The following is a 27,088-nucleotide window of genomic DNA, read 5'->3' on the forward strand; positions in this document are numbered from 1 at the left end:
AATCACAAAATGGAGGCCAACCACACAATTCTGGGAATCATGGCCCAGCCAAATTGAAACACACATTTTTGGGGGGACATAATTCAAACCATGACAGCTAATTTAAGGAAAAATGAATTTATTGGAAGATTACCATGTGGGTCTCACAAACAAGGATAGAGTTGGCCTTGGGAAGATCAGTAACTAAGCCCATTCCAGGGACACCTGTACCAGGAACCCTTCATGGTACCCGACTTAATTGACTCCTTCCAATTATTTTCTGTCTTCATGCTACTCCACTCAGTATTTAAATTCCTGCAAGAGAGGAGGGAGATGATTAGGTCATGTGCCAGTCTTGATGGTGAGGAAGGTAGGCTACAAGATTGATAGTCCCCCCCCCCCCAAATCACACCCAACAGCAAAGGAGAAGTTTCCTTTTGGGTAGGAAAAAAGTAACACATGTCCATTTTATCAACTCTCTTAAGCTGTTACACCTTGTTCTACAGGCAGAGAAGTATTGGTTCTCTCTTGACTTTGAATCTGACTCTAGCTGTGCATGATAGGTTTCAGTCTGGATTTATTAGGATGGATCTAGGAGAGGAGAGTATTGTCAATTGATTTTATGTGTCTAGCCTTAAGGATTTTATTTTTATGCTATGTATTGGGTGCCATATAAATAGCTATTTGGCAGTGGATTATCTATAGACCATGATACCATGGAGCTTTCTTTCAAGGAAAGAGAAGAGCTCACTTTTTTCTTGGTGTTGGCCATTAGATTTGGAGGGGGCCACAGTTCCAAAGCTTTTGGACTGTACTTCTGGAAAGGCCCTTCATTTATATATCACACAGATATTTATTGAGATCTTTTGTGTTCCAGATACTCTGTTAGATACAGAGGATACTAAGAAAGAAGACTAAGCTATAACTCCTGCCTTTTGAGGAGCTCATAGTCTAGTGGGAGACCAGTAGAGAAGAAAAAAATTATAGAACAAGTTATTTGATAATGGGAGTAGATTTTGGGATTCCTAGCAATCTAGAAGATGATGGTTGGGTATCTTAGCAGTCCATTGGCTTTGGGGAGATGGCAAGAACAGATTGATATGTTTTCATTCAACAGACATTTATCAAACAATTAATATATGGTGGTCTTAGTGTGGTAGTTGCCTGGGATAATAAGTCACCATTTACTGAGAGTTTACTCTATACCATCACCATGCTGCATGCTTGGTTCAAAGATGAATAAGATCGAGTCTTTGCCCTCAAGAAGTTCATGTCTACTGAAAGGAGATGGATATGAAAAGAAGTAGATGCAATAAAAGTGTTACAGGTGATAAAATATAGCAGAGGTAAAAAAATGGGAGGCATCAACTCTACTTAAGAAGTTCAGGAAAAGCTTCCCAGAGTAGAAATTTTAGCTGAATCTTAAAAGATGAGTAGTGCTTATTAAGCGGACAAATTGGGGAAGGTTGTTCTAGGGAGTGAGAACACAATGATCAAAGGTGCAGAGGTATGGAGCAGCATGATATATTTGGGAATATTATGTATGTCACTGTGGTTGGAATAGAAGTTGTGATGGTGGTGTGACGAGATGAAGCTGAAGAATAGATAGGGACCAATCTATCAAGTGCCTTATATATGAAGAGTAGCAATGGAGAACCACTGAAGGGGTTTAGGTAGAGGAGTAACATGATGACACTTGGATTTTAGAAAGATATTTTGGAAATTGTGTCAGATGGAGGGGTGGAGTATGAGGTGGAGGTCAGGAGATCCATAAAGATTCTATTATGCTCGTCTCGGAGAAAGAAGATGAAGACCTGAATTAAGGCAGTACCAGTGGGTATGGAGACAAGGAAATGGTTCTGGGGAATAGACAGTGGTGTGTGGGAGCCCTTTGTGCACATCTCCTCCCAACTCCCATTCAATGACTTCAGGCTTGTTGCTTGAAATTGGCTATGGTAGAGGTATTTACACCACAGAAATAGGCGAACACTGCTATCAGGGCTCTTTTACGCTGGAGAGCTAATTGTTAAATGTTTACTTGAATACCACTGAATGCTAAGAAGATAGAATTGGTTACCCATTGAATGTAGTGGCAAAGAAAAGGGAGATTGCAAATGATAACCCACAGATTTGTAGCTTAGATGAATGATGGAGTGTGGTGCCATTCTTTGAGATAAGAAATACTGGAAAATAAGTAGATTTGAGTGAGGAGATAGGGAAGAGAGATTATAACTATAATTTTTGACACAGTGAGTTTGAAATCTGTGGGACAGTGCAGTTGGAAATGTGTAAAAGGTAGGTGGGTGTTGGGAATTGGGGTTTGGAGAGCTGGATTTATGAATCATTACCTGCTTTGGTAGTGGAGGCCATGGAGATGAATACAGTCATTCAGAGTGATAAAAGGACCAAAGACAGAGCTGTAGGGGAACACCAGCATTTAAGGAGTAGATAGAGAATGAGGAGCTAGCACAGTAGCCAGACTTGGAGGAGATACATTTCTGGGTAGCCTTCACACAAACACTTAAGAACAAGTCACTTGTCCCAAGAGCAAATTCTCCACTGAGCTTTCTCAAGTTGGCTGTGGGGCTTTGGGTGGTGGTGGTGGTGGGGGTTTGAGAATCTAGAGGCCATTGTAAAACATGCCCTCAGAATCTCCTGTGCTAGTCAGTTTAACTCACTGTTTTTCAAACTAGTGAGTCTCAACCAGTGTGTTTAGAACACGAAGTAGAATAGAATAGAAAATATCATAGTGCTTTGTGTGTGGTAAGGGTATTGTTTCAGTTTACATATATATGTGTTTTTCAGTTATGTATATATGTTTGTGTATATTTATGGGTCACAATATAATCTATTTCTTAATATGGGTCATAGTTTAAAAAAGAAATGTGAAAACCATTGGTTTAAATGACTCCCTTGTGAAAAATTTGTAGTTTAGTGGGAAAACTACATATCTAACATGGTTTCTCCTGGTCAGCTACTTTCTGATCCTAGTTTTCCTTCTTTCAGCCATGAGTTAATGGCAGCCTTCCCAGCCCTTATCAAATATCGGCTGGAATGTCTGTAGTGATATTTTTTAGGGCATAGCTCACTTCCTTTCCTCTTTTGCCAGTGAAAAGGAGCATGTCTCCGCAATGAGCTCAGTCCTGCAGAGTTTGCCCTGTAAACCTTGATTTTCCCAAGGCTATGAAAATCTGCTCTTCTGTTTAAATGACTATGACTAGACTAGTCCAACTGGTTTGTTTTCTTATGAGGCGTTTTAATTACAGAGAAATAACTGTCAAATCTGTGATGCTCTATTCAGTTTTTCCTACATCAGTCTGTATTTCATTTATCCTGGAGAATTTCTGTTATTTTTAATTGCCACCCTTTATGGAAAGAAGTTTGTACAGGGAGAACTGAAGTATTTCTGTAAGTGTTTTACCAATCCAAAAGGGACTTAAAAGAAAAAGCTTATGTACTAAACTGTTTATAATCTTTGTTTTGAGGTTAGATTTTGTAACAGATATCTAGACTATGTCTTCTTTTAGAGGTTCCATTTCTGTGCTATGTATCCATCAGAATAGGATGTTAAGTATGTGAAATACCTTTTAGTCCTTTGAGTCACTCACAGCTGGAAAACTCGGACCTCATCTTCGTGATTCAGCTTAACTGATGCACTCATCTTCACAGGCTAAGCCCATCTCATATTAAGAGATAAACTTCAGCTTTTAACTTTCATATGACTTTTTTGATAGTCATTTCAAACATTTAAAAGATATTTAAAACAACACTTAAAAAATATTCATGCTATTTCTAGTGGAAAAGTTTCAACCAGAAAATACTTATTGAGACCTTTTTATATACACTGAATTCTTCAAAATACACTGGGGAATATAAAAAAAGTTACAAATGAGACAACAAAGCACAATAGTTAAGTATGTAGACTGTGCCATATATTGGTTGTGTGATAATGTGATATTGGGTGAGCTACTTAACCTTTCTGTGCCTGGATTTCCTCATATAAAAGTGAAGATGATTGTAGTATCTACCACATCAGCCTGTTGTGAGGACTACTAAATGATTAAATACACCAAAAAAGCATAGAACAGTCCCTGGCACATAGTAAGTGTTAAGGAGTTATAACAGCTAGTATTATTACTATTGTTATGAAGGTGTAGCCTTCTCTTAAGGAGTAATTTTAGAAACAAGACAAATCCACATGAAACAGGAATGCTCAGTGCAGGTGGGTTGGTGACTTGCAGTGATTTTTTTTGAGAACTGTGGCACTTTTCCAGATTGTGGAAGGACAGATGATAATAATGATATCACATCTCAGATAATGAAATATACTGCATATCATAATAGTAGATGGGATTCACTTTTCTAAGCACTTTCTAAATATTGGCTCTAATTCTCTCAACCGTCCTAAAAGATTAAGCAATTTGCCCAGGGTTTTAAAGCTAGCAAGTGATGGAGCCGGAATTCTAACCTACACAGTCAGCCTCTGGAATCGGCTCTCTAACAACTGTTACAGATGAGTTAGTATGTTTGCTGTCCTCAAGGAGCTTACAGTTGATATAAAGGGACAGGTAAGTTAAGAATCAAGTAATTCTATTATTAACGATGCTAACTACCATTTATTGAGTGCTTATTAGAAGTAATGTAGTATAGTGGTTTAGAGCATGGACTCTGAGCCAAACTGCCTGGATTTGATTCCTGTCTCTGCTGCTTATTAGCTGTGTGATCTTGGGCTAGTTACTTAACCACTATGTGCCTGATGAATTATCCATAAAGTGTTGTGACGATTAAATTAGTTAATGTGTGTAAAGTGCTTGACACATACCAAACCAAAAACCCCTTGCCATCGGCTTGATGCCAACTCATAGAAACCCTATAGGACAGGGTAGAACTGCCCCACAGGGTTTCTAAGGAGCGGCTGGTGGATTCGAACTGCTGATCTTTTGGTTAGCAGCCAAACGTTTAACCACTGTGCCGCCAGGGCTGTGCTTGGCACATAGTGCTGCATAAATGTAGGCCTTTGCTGCTGGGACTACTGCTATTATGGCTGGATTTAATCCTCATTCCATTCCTATGAGGGTTTTCCAGATAGGTAAACTGAGGTTTGGGCAGTTAAATAACTTGCAAAGGTCACCTAGTGGTGGACGGGAAGTGCTGATATACCACTCCAGTCCTTTTTGCTCCTAAGACTTGTGCTCTTAAACATTCTGTGTTACTGCCTCCTTAGAACATAAGTCATAACTCATATTGTGATAAGTGCTGTAATGCATATTTCAACAACATGCAATTCAGCTGAGAGCCGAATTGTCTAAGATTAGAAGGGATTTTAAGGCTTAGAGAATGTTGGGGGCAGGGAAAATAGGTGAAGTTGGGAAAAAACTTCCCCAAAGAGGAAAGTGTGGGACAGATAGTTTATGGCAGTCCCACCATTATCAGGGACCAGCATTCTGTCATTCCCATGTAATTCCCTATGAGAAGTGACAGGATGCTTGATAGAGTGGCATAGGGGTATTAGAGCAATCTGAGGTGAAAGCCCCCCTGTGGACACACTGACTTGGATATAGAGCTCCAGAGCAGGATCTATAATGGACTGAGCATGACATCAGCCCTCTGGAAGTAGGAGAGGGATTTCCAAAGCAAAATCAAGACTGAATTTCTCACCAAACTTGTAGAATAGTGGCTCAAAGTTAGATTCAGTTAGAAATTTCTTACATCTAGCATTGTAAAATAAAAATTTAAATCCACTACTTACAAATACAATGCAATCTTGATCGAAATACCAGCAGAATTCTTTAGCAAGATGGAAAAACTAATCATTAACTTCATATGAAAAGGAAAGAGGCCCCAGATAAATAAAGCACTATTGAAGAAGAATAAAGTAGGAGGCCTCACACTACCTGACATCAGAACCTACTATACAGCTACGGTAGTCAGAACATCCTGGTACTGGTACAACAACAGACACATTAACCAATGGAACAGAATCAAGAACCCAGATGTAAATCCATCCGCGTACGGTCACCTGATCTTTGACAAAAGCCCAAAGTCCATTAAATGGGGAAAAGATAGTCTTTTTAACAAATGGTATTGGCAAAACTGGATGTCCATCTGTAAAAAAAAAAAGAAACAGGACCCATACTTCACACCATACACAAAAACTAATTCAAAATGGATCAAAGACCTAAATATAAAACCAAAAACTATAAAGATCATAGAAGAAAAAATAGGCCCTAATACATGCCATAAATAGGATACAAACTATAACTAACAATACACAAACACCAGAAGATAAGATAGATAACTGGGATCTTCTAAAAATTAAACACTTATGCTCATCAAAAGATCTAAGCAAAAGAATGAAAAGAGAACCTACAGAACGGGAAAAAATTTTTGGCTATGACATATTCGACAAAGCTCTAACCTCTAAAATCTATAGAAAAATCCAACACCTCTACAACAAAAAGACACATAATCCAGTTAAAAACATGGGCCAAGGATATGAACAGACTCTTCACCAAAGAAGACGTTCAGTTGGCTAACAGACAAATGAGGAAATGCTAGCGATTGCTAGCCATTAGAGAAATGCAAATCAAAACTACAGTGAGATATCATCTCACCCTGACATTACTGGCACAGATAAAAAGAACAGAAAATAACAAATCTTGGAGAGGCTGTGGGGAGCTTGGAACTCTTAGGCACTGCTGGTGGAAATGCAAGATGGTACAGCCATTTTGGAAAATGATATTGTGCTTCCTTAAAAAGCTAGAAATAGAAATACCATACGATCCAGCAATCCCACTCGCAGGAATATATCCTAGAGAAGTAAGAGCTGTCACGTGAATAGACCTATGCACACCCATGTTTATTGCAGCATTATTCACAGTATCAAAAAGATGGAAACAACCTAAGTGCCCATTAACCAATGAATGGATAAACTGTAGTACATACACACCATAGAATATTCTCAACAATAAAGAACAGTGATGAATCTGTAAAACATCTCACAACATGGATGAATCTGGAGGGCATTATGCTGAGTAAAATAAGTCAATCACAAAAAGACAAATATTGTATGAGACCACTATTATAAAAACTCATGAAAAGTTTTACACACAGGAAGAAACAATCTTTGATGGTTATGAGGGAGAGGAGGGGGAGGGAGGGAAAAACACTTAACTAGACAATAGATAAGTGGTAACTTTAGTGAAGGGTAAAACAGTACACAATACTAGAGAAGTCAGCACAACTTGACAAAGGCAAGGTCATGGAAGTTTCATAGACACATCCAAACTCCCTGAGGGACTGAATTACTGGGCTGAGGGCCGGGGACCATGATCTCGGGGGACATCTAGCTCAATTGACATAATATAGTTTATAAAGAAAATGTTCTACATCCTACTTCCATGAGTAGCACCTGGGGTCTTGAAAGCTTGTGAGTGGCTATCTAAGAAACTTCACTGGTGTCGCCCCGTTGGGAGCAAGGGAGAATGAAGAAAACCAAAGACACATGGGAAAGATTAATTCAAAGGACTAATGGACCACAGCTACTGCAGCCTCCACCAGACTGAGTCCTGCACAACTAGATGGTGCCCAGCTACCACCTCAGAGTGCTCTGACAGGGATCACAATAGAGGTTCCCGGACAGAGCTGGAGAAAAATGTAAAACAAAATTCTTACTGGTCTGACAGAGACTGGAGAAACCCTGAGAGTATGGCTCCCAGAACCCTTTTAACTCAGTACTGAAGCTACTCCTGAGGTTTAGCCAAAGATTATACAGGCCCCTAAACAATAATAACGTAGCTCAACCATGTATATGAGACTAAATGGGCACACCAGCCTAGGGACAAGGACGAGAAGGCAGGAGGGGACAAGAAAGCTGGATGAATGAAAATGAGAAACCAAAAGTTGAGAAGGGGAGAGTGTTGACATGTCGCAGGATTGGCAACCAATGTCACAAAACAATATGTTTGTTAATTGTTTAATGAGAAACTCATTTGGTCTTTAAACCTTCATCTTAAGAACAGTAAAAAAATTTTTAAAAAATCCACTCCAGAAATTTAATTGAGTGCTCAGAGAAGGGAAAGTTATGAGTAGGGTGGACTAGATGAGAAAGACTCCTAGAGAAGATGGCACTTGAACTTGGCCTTGGAGGACAGAAAGGAAAATATAGACATGGAAGGAGAATTTCAGCACCGTGAAGAGCCTAGCCTTGCAGGGACTGCAGCAAGTCAGGCTACAAAAGCAGCTCAGGGCCATATTAAGAGAATCTCTGAAAACTAGGTAGGGAATCTGAAATTTCTTTAGTAGGTAATAGGGAATCATTTAGATATTGGAACTGAAGAATGATACGATGAAATTGATTTTTGGGAATTAAGCCTGGAAGACCGGTGTGGGCTATATTTGATTAGAGAAGAAACCACGTAGGAGGTTGTTGTAACAGTCCAGGAGGAAGTGATAAGGGATTAGGAGAAGCAGCGGTAATTAGGAGTTTTGTTTTTTTTTAAAAAAAGTGTGAGTGGTATTGCAAAGAATGGAGGGTAGGAGGTGGCTTTGATAAAGGGGATGAAGAGAATAGGAGAGAAGGCTTGGAAGTAGCAAATGTCACTCCCAAGATTTTGTCTAGAGGCTGAGAATAGTGATGCTGTAATTGGAAATGAGGCAGTGGGATATAGAAATGGTTTTGGGGGAAAGTCAGGGAAGAGAAGATCAGTTTTAGATACACTGCATTTTATCTGACAGCTCTGTCTTTCATGTAATTCTGGCAAAATTTTAAAGTGCTCACAATGACAGATTTTTTTGGGGGCAGAGCAAGTCACTTAAGGAGTCCTGGTGGTGTAGTGGTTAAGAGCTCAGGCATCTAACCAAAAGGTAGGCAGTTCGAATCCACCAGCTACTCCTTGGAAACCCTATGGGGCAGTTCTACTCTGTCCTACAGGGTTGCTATGATTTGGAATCAACTTGATGGCAGCAGGGTTTTTTTTTAAATATCACTTAATCTTTTTGTGTAATAGAGTTCGTTTTGGCTTTCTCGTATGTAGCTAGATATTGATTTGGCATTTACCACAAAGGTGCTATGGAAGAAGATAAATGAAGCGTGAAGTTCCTTTTGGGGTGTGGCAGAAGTATTGGATGAATACTGAATGTGACTGATAAATGTGTTTTCAATTTAAAGATTCAGCTGGATATCTAAATATGTACTCTTTTCTACTCTAGTTGTAAACTCTCATTTAAAATATTTTATTTAAAGGCTTACATTTTTAATCTGAGACAAGCAGAATTATTATGAACTTTTAAATAACTACGTATAATACAGAAAACTTTATACGCTATATTTCCCGTGACAGTTACCCTAAACAATGACTGATTTCTTAGAACTATAATGTCTTTTAAGAGGCATTTGGAATTAATAACAAGGTAGATAACATTTTAAAACTGTTTTTAAGCTTAGTGCTTAAAATAGCAATGTGGGATGAAGGAGTCAAAAATGATGCTAAAATGTAAGTGGCTTCCTTACTATGGCTGAATAGTATGAATATAATGTAACTTATTAGAAAAACAGCAATTATACAGATAATACATACTCTAATCGGAGAGTATTTGTACAATGGGAACTGTCATATAATTATAGGAAAACGAGTCTAACAAATAATGCTCAAAATTTGGCCAGAGTACATTTTTAGAAAAGGATAAGCAATTTCATTTAACATATGGAAAAATGTTTGTGTTAAAGGAATGCAGAGTTAAAAATTTAAATTTTGGCACCCAAGGTAGGTTTTTTTGTCAACTATTCTGAAAAGTGTGTGTGTGTGTGTGTGTGTGTGTGTGTGTGTGTGTGTGTGTGTGTTAGGGGTGGATGTGGAGTAGTGATCACATAAGCTGTTTACGGACAGTGTCATTTGTGTGTGTCCAAGCATGGAAAGGTCTTTCTAGATAGGTTGCTTCACAGTGTAGACAGAATTCTGTATTAGTGATATGTCTTTCAGTTGAAGATAGTGGAAAACTGTACCAAACTGCCTTAAGCAAAAAAGAGTATCTTATAAATCAACAGTTCATGAGTGATGCTGGCATTAGCAAGACTCTATCTAAAAATTGACTAATGACTAAATGGCTAGTGGGTACTGGGAAGGCAACTAAATAATGCCTGTTACCAATGGTAACTCAAAGTCTTCAATAGAATTTAAAATCAAATAGTGGTTCCAGAGAAGACCTGCCTGACCTTTTATTCCAGCCATTTTCCAGTTGCCTATGACTTTGGTGAAACATTTCACTTTTCCAAGCCTTGGTTTCCTAAATAATAAAATTAGGATAATAATTATAATAGCTATCTCATGATAATATTGTGAGGATTAAAGAAGAGAGCATATAAAGAAATTAGCTATTACCTGGGACATATTAAATACTCAGTTAAAAAAAAGACATTATCTTTATATTTACTTTCCCGATGATTTACTTTATTGTCCCTAGATGAATTATTGTGTGTGTGTGTATTTATTCCTTTGAAATAAAATCACAGTCTAAGAATCACACTAGTATTGCCCTTGGTTGCCAGGCCTGTCTTCTGAGGAGCCTCTGGGTGGGTTTGAATCGCCAGTCTTTCCGCTAGTAGGCAAGCCCTTTCCTGTTGTCACCACCCAGGGTCTCCTAACACTGGTATGAGAAACAGCATGTAATGGTTGATGGTAGCCATTTGTAGAGGAAACTTCCACACCTTGAGAAAAAGTCTAAAGATGAGGGCAGGAAAGGATTTGATACAGTCTGGGTTACTAGCATCTGTTCCCTGGGTGGATTGCCTAGCTCAAGTGTATAATCCAAACTAAGTAAGCCAGACATAGTCGTTGTCAATTATTGTGTATATTACCCGAAGACTGTGGTGGTCTGCATGAATCCTAGAAAGTGCAGATTCAGAGAGCAAGGATTACAGTACTTCTTCAGTGCAGTTCATGGGAGACAGGCACTGGATTTGGGGCCGTAGTCATTCTGGTCATGAGAGAGCTGTACTCCGGTGGGATAAGGGATGTTGCCCAAACCTTCCCAGAGTCTAGGTTAGAGGTCACAACTTTTGATGCCTGCAGGGGCCAAGCAGTAACCTAAGCCTATTGTAAGAAAAACAGAGAGAGTTGAGGTCCTTGGGGAACTGGAGAGCTGCAGGCCCCAGGTGAAGCTGTCGACCCTATCTATTATTGCTCTGTAAGAATGTGTCAGTCTCCAAGAAAAACTTGAGATTTGAATTTTTATCAGAAATCACCCAATGTTTAAAAGTTAGCAACTAATTAAAAAAAAAGAAACATTGTGAACCCAGTAAATGTGTTTGTGGACCACATGTTACTGTGAGCTGTTCACAGCCTTGGCCTAGGAGAAATGTCCTTCATGCATAAGCCTTTGCTCTGGTGCCAGGCTCACCAAGCAAACTTCTGATGTCTCATTCCTGCAGGACCCAGTGAGAAGAAAGGTTCTAGTGAATCATTTCTGGGACGGGTAGAGCTCTGGCGAACTGAGAATCATCCATCTGGAGGGCTGTGAAACATAAACTGTCCACTCCTTGCTTTTGGGATCTTCTCACTTGCTGAATCCATGGCCCAGAACACTTTCCCCTCCCCTCTCGTTTCTTTTTTCCCACTTAGCCTTGCCATCTTAGTTCTGGCTGTTCAGGTCTCTGCTTGGACATCATCTTCTCTGTGAAGTTTCCCCCAGGATCATGAGGGTGAAGCATAGAAGCCTTTGATACTGTCCTCACTATGTGATATGATGACGTCTGTTCCTTGTGAATTTGGTTAATGTCAATCAGTCCCTGAGATTCAGATCAGCTCTGGAACACTGAAAAATATAAGCGTTTCTGTGCCTGCAAGGCTGAGGATCATTCGGGTATACATCCTGCAAAGTCCTACCTGAGTTGCCAGCTGGCCACCATTTTGATGTTTCTTTTGATGCTGTGTAACTTGACAGACGTATTTCTGAAATTGATTAGTTAATTTGGTGATGTAGCCTAGTTCACTTTACCATGGGTGGTTAATGGAGGGGTCTGGTCACTTGCCCACAAGGTGTCATGTAACCCTAGTAGGAGGTGTTGCCAGGTGAGGGATGGATGACATCACAGAGACCAGGGATTTCACTCTCCAGTTCTCTGGCTCCTCAGTGGGCCCTTCCCCTTCCCCTTCCCTTTGAATCCTCCCTACCAATGTGATGGACACCAGAGGGCCTCCACCACTGAGTGCTCCCAGGAGGGCCTGGGCTTAAGCTCAGCCATTTTGGTGAATGTGGGAATGGAGCAATAGGAGAGCCATCCATCCTCCTCTAAACTGAAAGAGGAAATTGGATTGTTTTCTAGAAGAGAGAAATAAAATAGAATAAAGAGACTTTGCCCCTGGTATTGAAAGTTACAACTTTCTGAACATTTGAAGAGGGCCTTTTGCATGTTTCTCGTTTTCAGAGAGAAAAGCAGTGCAAATGGTTTTGTGGGGAGGGCGTGAGAAGAACAGATTTTTCTCTCGCCAAGTTGGAATGTACCAGCAGAAGCAAATTATAAACTCTAGCAGCAGTATTATATTAATACGGGCCAGGCCACTGGGCTAAGCACCTTTTATACATTATCCCTTGTACTGTTTAAAACAACACTGTAATTAGGTGCTATTCTCATTTTACAGATAAGGAAGTATTGCTCAGGTTTACACAGTTTTTATATGGAGGAGCTGAGGGTTTAACCCAGGTGCTCTGATTCCAAAGTCCATGCTCTTAGCCATGAGAGTATAGATAACAGTACAGTTTCAACCCAAATACTAATTTTCTTGTGGGGTAAAACCATTATATATCAATAGTCAGAGTGCAGTTGATAAACTCACAGACTTTGTGATACCACACTGGAAAACAACAGTGTGTGAAGGTAGATATGATCAGATTTCAGTAGTAAAGACCTTTTAAGACATTTTGAAAGGGACAGATAATAAATATGTTTTTGGGACGTCAGAAAAATAAAAAGGATCTATGCTTTCAGCTGAAACCTAGTGGGAAATGTTAGAACTTATATCTCACAGATTTGAACTCCAAGTGATTTATTTATTTCTTTTCTGTGACCAAAATGTCACTCATTTTTTCCTTCCACCTTCTTTTCATTCAAGACCTCCACTCCTTTACTGTGTTACTCATTTATAACTATTTCTAGATGTCCCAGAGGGTGTCTGATGTGTTCCAAAGAAGTCTGATTCTGTTAGGCACCCCTGTTGACCTGCTCTGTTTCCTAAGCAATCCAGTCTTTTCCTCTGGACATTTTGGGCCATCTCTTGTCCACTGAACTGATGCTAGGTACAGCTGTGTCCATCTGTGTCCACCTCTCACTGAAGTCACGGTCTCTGCCCCTGTTCTTTGACAGTGATACTCCAGACTCCAGGCTAACTAGGGCCCTCGTAGTACCAGAACAAGGCCCCAACTGTGCAGAAGTGGGGAGAACTCCCAGCTTCCCCAGTGTGTCACCCTTTGTCAGTTGGGGATCCAAGCCATGTTGCACGTGCCCCTCCTGAAAACAGCACCTTTGGCTTCTGCCAGCCTGTCTTCTTTCCCTAATACTCAGACAGTGGTTGTTTGAATGAAAAGGGAGCTAGATAGCCATCTTTCTGCCCTTCCATTTCCCCTTCTCTCCATTCTAATCTTCAGGTTATAGCAGAGGCTGGGAGTTGGTCTGTTTATTGACAGGATCAGTTAAAATGGAGCATCATAAAAAATGATACATGTATATATATACATTTTAATTTAAAACAAATGTCTATTCTTTTGCCTACTTTTGATGTAAAAAGCCTTTTCTTTGAGTAGAGGGTATAAATTGGAGTTCTGTGAAGTCTTTTGTAAACCATAGCATAATGAGTTGTCTTTGTGTTACATTTCATTTTTTAAAACAAGGTAAGAATTTAGATATACTTGATAAGTGATCTGTGTGAAATCGTGGATTGTAAAAGATATTTTTCCTAATCTCTTAGAGTCATCTTGCCCACACTTTTTTTTTTTAACAACTCATCTTTGTTGAGTCTTCACAAAGCAATCAACCTAGTTTTCATAGCAACAATAACTTCTCTCCCCTGCACCCATTTCGTCAGTTCATGCACTTTATAATGAACTTACGTAATTATGGTAGCAGATATAAGCTGGAGTTCTCCCCACTTCTGCACAGGCGGGGCCTTTTTCTGGTACTACGAGAGCCCTCGTTGGCCTGGAGTCTGGAGTATCACTGTCAAAGAGCAGGGGCAGAGACCGTGACTTCAGTGAGAGGTGGACACAGATGGACACAGCTGTACCCAGCATCTGTTCAGTGGACAAGAGAAGGCCCAAAATGCCCAAGGAAAAGACTAGATTGCTTAGGAAACAGAGCAGGTCAACAGGGGTGCCTAACAGAATCAGAGTTATATCTGAGCAAACAGGACTGCTTCTTGGTGGTGTACAACCCAACTCTGGGAGCATCTGTGCACCTACCAGCTAACTGCTCTGGTGCCTTAGGTAGGCACATGGTCAGTATACTTTGCAGGAGGACTTGGGAGCACTGATGAGTCTAGTGAATTAGCTAGCTACAGGCTCATTATCAATGTCTATTGTAGAAACCTCTTCCCTCTCATAATTTGGCGCCAAGAAGGGCCTTGTGCAAATCCATTCATGTGAAGTGATTTAGAGCTTGACCTAGTTGATTGGACAAAGTAGGCCAGACTAAAAACATTCATAATCTTCAAAGCATTCAAAAAACACTGAACCTTCTTTTCCCCTTGTGGGTGAACAGGACCAGCCTGCCTGTTTTCATATATAAATAGGTCAGTTTATGTACCTCAACCATAGGATCATAGGGAAACATGGCTATTGTTCCCTTAGAAATGAAAACCACCTTTCTGGAGCCATTTCCAAGCCAGAACTTAAAATTTAACTTTTGCTTTGGTGCCACCAAGTGGTTAGTTTTGAGATGCCACTCTAGAAGATAAGGTGGCTTCACAAATGCATAAAGATAAAAACAAAACAAAAAACCAAAACGAAACCCACTTCCATTCTACATACATTTTCCCTTCTAGCTACTGGTGTTGCAGGTAACAACAAGATAAGACAGAGACATCATCTAGGGAGGCCAGCTGACTTCTCAAGCAGGGATGACAATGCTTATTTGAAGTCCCCACTTCCAGAGTCTGGGTCTTTAGCTTTGTAAGTACCAGAAGTCTTTTAATCTTTTGGTATATCCAGAGTCGTTCAATTTTCCAGGAATATGTCATACTCACCAAACTTATGAGACTTGATGGTAAGTCAGAATGCTGGTGTATTACTTTATAATTACAAATAGATATGTAATGGTAGATCAAAATGAATGTGTTGGCTGAGCAGTTCATTTTCTACCCTGTAGGAAATCTGTATGGGAAGACATTATACTGGGTAGATTTCTTGGTGACATGGATTATCCTCAGTCCTTTCCCTGCCCTTTCACTCATTTATGTTACTGAGTGAACTGGAGGGGTGACTCTTGATGCTTTGGAAAAACAAATGCAAAAACAAATTAAGCATAAGGAAAGGCGTGGCTTTTTGTGAGCTCTTACTCCCCGTTCTCTGTCTTCTGTGGGGGAATTCCTTCTCTGGAACTTGTTCCTAGCCTCCCTCTTTACCTTTAGGACCCTACTTCTCTCAATATGTCATTTCTGAGTTTATCCCTTGTGCTTCAACAAGGTGGGGTGTGGTTGAGGAAGGCACATTGACTTTGGGATCACAAGACTTGGATCTGAATCCCAGCTCTGCTTCTTACTGAGTTCAGTTTCCTTATCTGTAAAACCAGGGCAGTAACTTGCATCATAGGTTGTATGAGTGTTAAATGGGATTTTGTACATAAAGCTTGACAAATACATAAAGATAAAAACAAAAAAACAAAACAAAACAGAACCTACTTCCATTCTACATAGATTTTTCCTATCAGAAGGTAGGTACTTGATTATTACTGCCTTTGTTCCTCCATTCTTTTGGGACTTGACTCTTTCTTATCTTCATGACTTGGGTGAAGTCCAGCTGAACCTCTACCTCTGCTTTCCTACCACGTGTATTGTCTTAGGCTGGGTTCTCTAGAGAAGCAAAACCATTGAACTGTATATTCCCAAGTCTGTGGGTCAGGTGTCAGGTTGGAGGCTTCTCCTGACTCATGTAGCTGCAGGGCTGATGACCCCAAGATCAGCAGGTCAGATGGTAGGCTGCTGGCTCACGGGCTGCAGAGGCTGACGAATCCAAGACCAGCAGGTAAGATGGCAGGCTGCTGGCTCAAGTCCCAAGAACCAGAGGTCAGATGATGAGGAGCCAAATGCAAGATCTGGAGTAGAGCAAAAGGCAGTGATCTTTGCCAGAAAGTCCATATATACCTGATGCAGGCTATGCCCCTGAGGAAACTCTGTTTCAACTGATTGGCTGTTCATAGCAGATCTCATCATGGAGGTGATTATATCAGATCACATCATACAGGTGATTACATCATTACATAACTGTCAAACCATATCATAATTGCCAAACTACTGAGAATCATGGCCCAGCCAAGTTGACACACAACCTTAACCATCACATATATCATTCTTATAATAAAGCCAACTGTTTTATTTGTTCTTTTTATGTTTTCTTCCTTATAAATTCCAGTCTTTACCATCAGCGTTTTTCACATATTCGCTTTTCTTTTCATAGGCAGGACTCACTCGTAGAGACTGCCATCTGAGAATAATGGATGGAGGGTGGATTTATTTTGTTCTGGGAAATTCTATAAAAAGGCATATTTTTTGTCAATAAAATTGCTACAGTAATTGTAGATAAATTTTGTGATGGGAAACTACATTAGCTTTTATAGCAACATGTTGGAATTCTTTATGAATATATTCACCTTTTCCCATTCATTGTGTGTTTCTAGAAATAGAGCCAAGGTCAAAAGCTGGAAAGTCATCAGTAGGAAAAGCTGGGACTGGAAGGGGGACACTTCGACTGAGATCAAAAGGTCCTGCCACAGTGGAGGAAGTGGTATGTTATAGTCAATTAACTCCCATTCTGCTAGGAAATGCATGGATATTCATGTTCATTAGAGCTGGAAATAAAGGTAAAATCATGAAGTTAAATAAAATGTCATACCTACATTCTAATTAAAGCATGAGTTTTAATTCACTGGCTAATTAAACAATTGAAAATTATTGAAAACATTTAAGAAGGAAACATAGAAACTAAGTGTTCAGAGATTGTGATCTCTAGCAATCCTCAGCTACCTGCAGACAACTTTTTCTAGAGTCTATAGACATACTGACTGGCTTAGAAACATAAAAGAAGTCAACCTAAGGTATCTGGGAGCCAAGAAAAAAGTCTCAGAGCCACCTGCAGAAGTAAGCATATTTTAGAAGATTTAGTTAATGAAAGTTTCAATTCATGAACTCTAATCTTCTCAGGCAGAACATTTTGTACTCATCTTTGACTATTCTCTTTTTTTGTCCCATGTGCTTTCCATCAGCAAATCCCAGTAGATGTACCCCTGTGATATATCAGAACCAACACTTCTCACCACCTCTACCCCTACTATTCTGTCTCCAGGCACCATCATCTGGATATTGCTGTCACCGCCTGCTTGTTGCCCCTGCCTTCCCCCGGCTCTTTCAGTCTGGGCATAGCAGCCGGAATGATACCTTGAAAATACAAAGGGGGTGGGGGGGTGGATTATGTTGCTTCTCTGTTCAAAACCCTCCAGTGGCTTCTGATGTTACTCAGAGTAAAAGCTAAAGTTCTCATAGTCACCAAAATGATCTGACTCATTTCTCTCATCTCATTTCCTGTCACTCTCCCTGGCTCCCTGTGCTTCAGCCACGTTGACCTCCTTTCTGTCCCCAGACACTCTAACTGTATCCCCAACTCAGGGTCTGTGTACTTGGCATTACCTCTACCTGAACGCCTTGCCTTGCCCTATTTCTCTGCATGGCCCTCTCCTTCAGGTTTCTGCTGAAGTATCAGCTATCTGAAAGCCTTCTGTATTAGTCATCTAGTGCTGCTATAACAGAATTACAAGTGGATAGCTTCAACAAAGAGAAATTTATTCTCTCACAGTCTAGTAGGCTACGAGTTCAAATTCATGGCGTCAGCTCCAGGAGAAGGCTTTCTTTCTCTGTCGGCTTTGGAGGAAGTCCTCGTCATCAATCTTCCCCTGGATTAGGAGCTTCTCCACGCAGGAGCCTCAGGTCAAAAGGGTGCGCTCTGCTCCCAGCACCGCTTTCTTGGTGGTATGAGGTCCCATGTCTCTCTGCTCACTTCTCTCTTTCATATCTCAAAAGAGATTGGCTTAAGACATGACCTAATCTTGTAGATCTCATCAGTATAACTGCCACTAATCTATTTTATTACGTCATAGTGATAGGATTTACAACACATCAGGAAATCACATCAGATGCCAAAATGGTAGACAATCATACAATACTGGGAATCATGACCTAGCCAAGTTGACAGATATTTTTGGGGGACACAGTTCAATCCATGACACTTTCTCTGAATATCCTGTATAAACAGCAGTTCCCATCACCCTTCCCACTGCACAATCTTCCTCACCCCTAATTTTCTTCAAAGTACTGAACATCATGCAACTCATTATATCTTGTTTACTGTTTGTCTATTGCCTAGCTCCTTTGCATATACGTTTTGTTCACTCTTGTATCCCCAGCACTTAGAACAGTACATGGTACATCAAAAGAACTTAAATCTTTGTTGAATTAATGAATTAAAGGTTCATTTTAGCTTGAGAAAAGCAAGGATTGCTCTGATTGATTAGCTGTGTCCATGGTCTTTTCAATTGCCTTATATGCATGAGAAAGCTGGACGGTGAAAAAGGAAGACAGAATTGATATATTCCAACTGTGGTGTTGGCGAAGAATATTGAATATACCATGGACTGCTAAAAGAATGAACAAATCGATCTTAGAAGAAGTACAACCAGAATGTTCCTTAGAAGCAAGGATGGTGAGATTTTGACTTGCTCCCTTTGAACGTGTCACCAGTAAACACGTGATAGCTAGAAAAGGACATCATGTTTGGTGAAGTAGAGGCCAATGAAAATGAAGGAAACTCTCAGTGAGATGGATTGACACAGTGGCAACAAGCATACCAACAATCATGAAGATGATGAAGGACTGGGCAACTTTTCATTCTGTTATACATGGGATTGCCTTGAGTCAGAGCCAACTTAATGGCAGTTAATAATCACAATATAAATGCCAGTGTTTGAGTGAAAAATACCAGAAAGAGAAGAGACAAATGGAAGGAAAGAAGGGTAGAAGAAGAGGCCAACAGAGGTTAGAGGTGGCAGTGCAACAAGTCCGCTCACAACAGTGAAGACAGCAGTGATGAGGTGATTCTGTAGGAGGAGGAGAGGTTGGGCAAGCATCTAAGGCTCAGGAGCTCCTGAAGGCAGAGGCCCAGGCATTGGGCACTTCTAGTCTCTCTGTAATACTGGACTAGGTCTCCCTGTGTGTATGAAGATCAAAGGAGTGAGGTAGGTGAAAAGTTAGGTGGCTATTTTCCAGAGCTTGTTGGGTGACAAAGCCCAGGATCATTCATGGGAGTGGTTCTTTGGAGCAGAGACACTCAAGGAACCATGAGGCCAAGGCTGTCCTTGTGACTATTTGAGTCACCCAGGATGCTATCAGTTTTGAGGAATCCAGAGGAAGATTCTGAGCCAGGTACCTTGATCCTGGGTGAGTGAAAGGATTGATCTGGAGGTAAATGGTAACCAAGAGACCTGGTAGAGCAAAAAGCATTTTGAAAAATGAGAGATGATGAGGTATGTGAAAAAACCCAGGGCGGTAACTTCTGGTCATTTCAGGTCGTCTTCAGGACCCAGTACACTGCTTGGCATCTTCTGAAGGCCATACAGGTGTATTGAATGAATAAACAAACCTCAGTAGAAGAAAACAGTTTATAAGAGAATGGAAGAACAGTAAATTGTACTGACGTGGGAAGCTAGGAAAATATGAGCTCTGCTTTCCTGTCGAGGCTGTGAGGAAACATGACATAGACCTTAAAATAGCTTGCAAAGGAAGCAGGGTCAGTAGGAAGAACCCAAGCCTCACAGGAGGAGGGTCATCTTCTAATAGTTAAATGATCCATAGTATTTGTTGAGCTCCTGCTGTGTATAAGGTGCTGGAATGAAAAGGAAGTAGCTTAAGATCTATCTGGGGAGGTAGGAAAAATTTGCTTAAGGGTAAACATCTAAAATCAATTCCTATTTGCCTAGCTGGTTTCATTAAATAGGGCAATTAAAAATAGGTCACAATGAAAGGAAAAAGCTAGTTTGGTGCTAATATTAAATTTGATACAAATTACTTACAATCTGATTTCAAATACCAAAGGATTTAAAGGATTTATAGCATTGGAAACAAATCACCCCCTTATAACTTAGCACAAATTGTGAAAACTGTGAAAGATACTTCACTTTCATACCTCATAATTTATTCAATATGTGTTTGTTGAAGCAGGCACAATCCAGGTGATGGTGATGCAAAGATGAATAGGCTACTTTTCTTTAAAGGGAGAGAGGCATGAAAAGAAGCTGCTACAGACCAGTGGGATAAGGGTTAATGAAGTATGTATAAGATATATTGGTGTTGTAAGGAGGGGTGGTGATCAACTGCTGATGAGGTGGGAAAGGAGGAGAGGTCAGGGAGAGTGTCCCTGCAGAAGAAACACCTGAGTTGGTTAACAATGGGGAGAAGAGTATTCTAGGCTTAGTTGTAAGGGGGCATGGGAACTGTGTAAGCCATCGATGGAGATTGGAGTGTTGGGTACCAGAGGTACCTGGTGGGGAGTGATAAGGCTAGAGGTATAGGCAGGGTCAGGATGAGAGAGCCTTGTGGATATTGGGAACTGTGTAAGAACTGGGAGCAACGTGATTGGTTTTGTGTTTTTGAAAAATCTCTTAGTTCTTAGAGTCGCTATGAGTTGGAATTGACTCGACGGCAGTGGGTTTGAGGGAGTGAGTTGCTGGGCAGAGTGTATTGGAGAGGGTGAAGACTCTAGGCAGAGAGACAAATTAGGAAACTTTGCAAATTAGAGAAGCTGAAGGCTGATCCAAAGTGATCAGAGTGTGAATGGAGAAGAGGTGAAAAGATCAAGAGTTATTTAGGCGGTAGAATGGTAAAATATTGGTGGCCAATTGTGTATGAGTACTGATACTTGTTATGATAAGGATGAATTTACATTCTAGCTGGATAGATACACAGATAAATACCTAGGTTACTTTACATAGCCTAGTACTTAACACAGACAATTCAAAATACACTGTAATGAAGCAAGAGTTCTATATTGTGTCTGTTAATACTTTTTAAGGCTTAGCTCATGTAAGTAAAAATGTGAGAAAGGTATACTAAAATATCCTCAAGGAAATAAAAAATACATTTTCTGCAATAAAATGCATGATTTTAGTAAATTTAGAAGATACAAAGCAACATATGTCTATGACAGCATTGAAAGTAATATAAATTTCTTACAGTCTAATCATGAGTTGTACATTTGTACCTACAGTTATGTATTTAGCATCTTTGGGCAATTTCTTTTTCAGCTATGAAACCATTTAAAACCAACTATCAATGTAAACTGAGCATAAATAATAAAACATTCAATCATGTTTTCACGGAAATTATTTTTAATAATAGTTTTAGGAAAAGCAAAGATGTTTTGGTACCACAAATATATAAAATATAAGTTATTTTAAAAATTTTATTTCATTATTATATCATTCTTTTAAAATTTCTATGTTTGTGTACTTGATGGTTAAACACTGGGCTGCTAGCCAAAAGTGGCGGTTTGAACCCACCCGTAGGCTCCGGGGGAGAAAGACCTGGTGATCTCCTTCTGTAAAGATTATAGCCAAGAAAATCCTCTGGGGCAGTTCTGCTCTGTCACATGGGGTTGCTATGAGTCAGAATTGACTTGATGGCACATTAACAACAACATAATGTATACAATATATTACTGTGGGAATACAGGTATGTAATTTTGTTAAAAAATTTGCAATAAAATAAAATTAAAAAAAATAAATAATGGTATGTGTTCAGAAATGTTTTACTATTGGAGTAACCATAAAAAATTTTAAAGCCTCTGACCTGCATGATAAAAACTAAAGCCCATCTCATGGTATACAGGACCCCTTGTTGTTTGGCCATGTCTGGCACTAGATCCTCCAGCCACATGGGGCTTCTTGCAGACCCTGTAGTATGCTGTAATCTTTATCAGGCTGTGTGACCTCACATAGACTTATTGTTTTCTACCTGAACTACCCTCACCTGCTTATCTAACAACTGTTCATCTTTGGAAATGCAGTTTTTAGATCATCATCTTTCTAAAACCCTCTTGACTCTTAGAGATTTAGATTTGCTTCCTCTTCTTGTGATGCTTATGTACTTTATATATATATATTTAAAATTGCCCTTATTATTGTTACATAATTACTATATTCGTGTCTGTCTTCTCTTCTAGATTGTTAGCTACTTGGGGCTGTATCCGCTGACTTTTCATGTTTGAATCCATAACACTTAATGCTGATGCTAAATAAGTGTTTACTGTATTGACTTGTATTAAGTTACAGAGCAGGTTCTAGATAACGTTTCCATTAAAATCAGCTGAAGTATGCAACCATGGACTGATTCTGCATCAAATTTGCCCCTATGTATACCATGACATTAAAAAAATTTTATTGTAAGAAGATAATATGTTATTTCTCTCTCCTTTTATAAAGCCATCTGAAACTGAAACAAAGGCAGTTAAAAAGATTGATGACCTGCTTGAATTGTACATGGGAATTCGAGATACCGATTTAGGTAAGAATTGACTCTTTTTAAAAGTCTTGTATCCCTTAATTTGATGGACCTTAATGCTTATGTCTTGTTTGCATTAATAGCCACCTATATTTTTCAAGATAAAGAGTATTTATGGAGTGGTTAAAAGAATAATGAAAATAAAGATAATAAAGAATAATGAAAAGAATACCTGGCCACACCACTTACTAGCTGTGAGATCTTAGAGCCAAGTTAATTTTCTAAATTTTTGTTCTTATCCTATAAAATGTGAATATAATATCTATTTCATAGGACTGTTATATGGATTTAAAAATATATATGAAAAAGAACTTTATAAATGATACATATGAATGACATTATTATTATGTGATACATCAGATTTACATTGACTAAATTTCACAGTTATTATGATATTAAAATTCTGCATCACTTAATAGGATTACTAAAACCCTGTGAGCAGTGCATTAGAAATATGAAGAAAAAGAACATACTTGGTGTATACTGATAAGGGAGGATGAGTAGTTGAATTTCTATGTCCCCGATTTAGGAGGGGGATCCATTCTGACGACTCCTTTGTGAGTTGGTTCTGATGTAAGTTGAATACCTTTTTTTTTAGTTTTCATTATTAATGCCTTTTATTATTAGTATCTTTATAAATCTGATCTTTGAACATCTGTGAGTAAACATCTGAGAATAACATCAGCAAATTATGCACTGCAACATTGTATGTAATACATATTACTAATGATAAGATGTACAAAAAAAAAAAAAAACTCGCCCAAAAAATAGTTGTAAGTGTGGTTCATCGTAACTCAAATATGTCCTAAATCGAGGACTACTTGTATTTCTTATGTCATCTTTAGGATGTCAGAGTCTTGATTTATCAATTAAGACTCTAGCTAACTCCTTCTGGCTTAAGGAAAAAAAAAAAGGAAATTTATTGGTTCGCATAACTCAAAAGTCCAAAGGTAGATCTTAGCTTTAAGAATGGCTGGGTCCAGAGTTCTCAAGCTGTGCTTTGATTGTGATTTTCCTCCATCTTTCAACTCTGGCTTCATTTAAAGCCCCCATGGTATCCCCTGGAGCCCTGGTAATGCAGTGGTTAAGAGCTCGGCTGCTAACCAAAAGGTTGACAGTTCTAATGCACCAGCCACTCCTTGGAAACCCTATGGGGGACAGTTCTTTTCTGTCCTATAGGGTCGCTATGAGTCGGCGTTGACTTGACAGCAACAGGTTTATGGTGTCCCCTGGCAGCTTCAGTCTCTCCCTCATGGAGGCAAAATGACTACCATAGCTCCAGCCTTTACAGTCTAATCCTCTTGGCTTCAAGCATAATAGGAAAGAGTGATGGCCTTTTCCAAGTCACTCAGACAAAATGCTTGGGGTTGTCTCTGATTGGTCTGAATGAATCACTTGAGCCAGTAGCTGAGGTCAGGGATGTGATTAGGTCTGGGTCACATGCTCTACCCTGAGTGTCCCCAAAATACAAGGGTTGAGAATGGGAAAGGCTTGGCCCCTTCCACGAAGAATCAAGATAGATGTTCCGTTAAGGAGGGGAGGTGAGTGGAGGGTGGATGCTGGGTAGGAAAAAGAATAAATGTATATTACAGTGGTGAGATTTGTGCCTGCATGCATCCGTGTGTGTGTTTGTACTTAATACATGTTTTAAAGTCGAGGACTTGGACTATTTTGTTTACTTGCTTGCTACTAGGTACAGTAGTTGAAGCTCGTTCTTCCTTCTCTTTTCCATTCTCACTCTTTATTTTTTCTTATGGAATTTGTTCTTATTTTTTCTTATGGAATCTGTTCTTATTTTTTCTTGCCTGTCTGAATTTTTGAAATAAAATTTGTATGTTGGTTTTAGAGATGATGTCTGTAATTGAAAAAAACAACTGGTATTTTTTCCTAGCTCTCTGAAGTGAAATATAAAATTTGCATATAATAGATCATTGCTCCATTCAGACAAGAAGGTACAGCTGAGTTAATCCTGTAGAAAGTCAGTGTCTTAAAAGTCTTCACCCCAATTCTTTTGTATTTGGAAAAATATAGGGATTTACATAAACAATGTGAGCCTGTGACAGTTATGCAAATAAGTATACAAATGAGAGTGAAGGTGATTTAGAAATGGCAGTGCTCTTAAACTCAGGTTAACTAGGTAGTACTTGTTGGAAAAATAATATGATTCATGTATCTCAATTCAGTTGAGAAATTTCTAAATTGTATAACTATGAATATGACAAGATTCAGGAACAAATGTATTAATTGCTGGGTCTTAATGAGCTCAAATTTAGGAGAACCACAATTTTGAAAGATGAGAACTTAAAAGAGTACCCAACTTTAGAACTGAATTTTGGGTATAGGACTTACAGTTACTTAATTATAAATTGGGGATAGTTAAATAAATTAGTTTTGCTCTCTGTTATAAAAACATGTACAATTATATAGCGCAGAGCATTGGACCATGGAGTGAATAATTATAAGTGGATTAAGCAATGGTCCTTTAACAATCAGTTTTCTTTTACAAATTCAGGTCCCTAAACATTCCTCACAATTTCTTGTATATTGGCTAGTAATCCCCTTGTAAAATTAATTAATCAACTGTAGCAAATTCCTCCAATTGACATAAAAAGTCATTATCATTACACATTGATTAGCAATGAAATCAGTCACCTAGGGAGGTAAAGAGTAAGGGAAGTAATTATTTGAAGTATGTCAACCATTGTTAAATTAGAAATTTCTCTCATTATTCAAATATGATTAGCATGAAATATAAATCGGAAGTGTAATACTGATTTAACAGACGAATGTATTTACTTGTTTGTATTCCCAGTGTTTCTTAGTCATCAGAAATGTTAATTCAAATCACACTGACATCACGTTATTCTGTAGACATTAATGTGACTTCATATTAAAAAAAAATTTAAAAGATGACAATAAAATGACTAAAAATAAAACATATCCTCAACAAAAGAATTGGGATGTATTTACTAATTGGAAATGGAAAATAATTCAAATGAGTTTATGTAGGAAGTAACCCTGAAGATAAAAGTGCTGTGTTTTGTTGTAAAGTTAAGTTGCAAACTATGATTCTTCAACTGATCCAATGCCAATATAAGTTGTCTTGGATATTACCCATGGAGAGTGGAAGTGGGGGGAATGAGTTCTGGAAGATGTTGAGTCCTGTTAGGCTTTATATGGGATTGATCTAACTTAATGAAAAGTTGTAAAATATAAACTTCTTCTTGAATATTTAAAGCAACTGTATGAAAGTTGTATATAGAGCAATAGTATTTTCTGATGATACCAATTTAGGAGTTTGGAGAACACCCTGGCAACTTTGCAGTCTTACATTTCTGATTTATTAAGAGATCCAGAAATGTGTGGGAAGGAAATTTGAATGACAGTTTCTAAGTTATTTTTCCTATAAAATCTTCTATAGCTCTGTTAAAAGTATACAGTAATGGAGTTTTTTATAAAGATAATTACATTTCTTCTTGGGATGACTTTTCTTTATTCAGTGAATTCAAGTCAGTGAGTACTATACAAAGTTACCCTTCTCGGATAAAGCCAATGAAGTTTTGGAAATAGATGTTTGTTAAAAAAACAAAAACCAAAACATTCTACACTGGCTGTTTTTGATGTTTGATTGTTGTGTGAGTTGCTTGAAATGGGTTGATATTTAAGAATAGTCTTAGAAAGAATAAGTACTGAGGACCATGCATAGAAGGAGATGATATACAGTTATAGATTTAATGGCTAAATTAACAATGGTAATGACTAATATTTGTCTAAATCCTGCTATGTGCCATTATATAGCTTTGAAAACTGAGATCTGGAGAAGTTTGGTAACTTGCTCAAAGTCAGCTAAGAAGTAAGAGCTGAGATTTAATCCTGGGACTGATAACCAAGATTTTTCACCATGTAGTAATATTTTATACTCAAAAACACAGTTTAAGTATTTTAAAACTTAATGGAAAAATGTAGATTGGCATTTATCACAAAAATAAGTTTGTCATTAATAATACTGAGAAAGTTCAGTAATAGAAAAATGGTTCAGTAACCTTGATAGCAACTGATTTGGTTTTGGTTTTGGAATGATATAAAAGTTTGGTCTCAGTGACCACTAGAGGTCAGCACTTAGCTACTATATGTGCAATAAAAAATTCTATTTTTTAAATTTTTTTTAATTGTACTTAGGTGAAGGCTTACAGAACAAATAGTTTTCTCATGAAACAGTAGTACACATGTTGTTTTATGACATTGGTTAACAACCCCACAACATATCAACCCTCTAACTTCTCAACCTTTTTTTTTTGGTG

At 38.7% G+C, this 27,088-nt stretch overlaps 1 protein-coding gene across 2 annotated transcripts in view; it reads left to right on the top strand.

Moving 5' to 3' along the window:
* GIPC2 (GIPC PDZ domain containing family member 2) overlaps positions 1-27,088 on the top strand; it is a 93,725-nt gene that overhangs the window by 56,511 nt on the left and 10,126 nt on the right. For both annotated transcript variants that reach the window (XM_004369086.3, XM_023731359.1), the window contains exons 4-5: positions 16,862-16,968; positions 22,709-22,790. In XM_004369086.3, the coding sequence (XP_004369143.1) occupies positions 16,862-16,968; positions 22,709-22,790 (189 nt within the window). The remainder of the gene's footprint in view (positions 1-16,861; positions 16,969-22,708; positions 22,791-27,088) is intronic.

The sequence above is a fragment of the Trichechus manatus genome, unplaced genomic scaffold (assembly GCF_000243295.1).
Source record: "Trichechus manatus latirostris isolate Lorelei unplaced genomic scaffold, TriManLat1.0 scaffold00003, whole genome shotgun sequence".
NCBI lineage: Eukaryota > Metazoa > Chordata > Mammalia > Sirenia > Trichechidae > Trichechus > Trichechus manatus.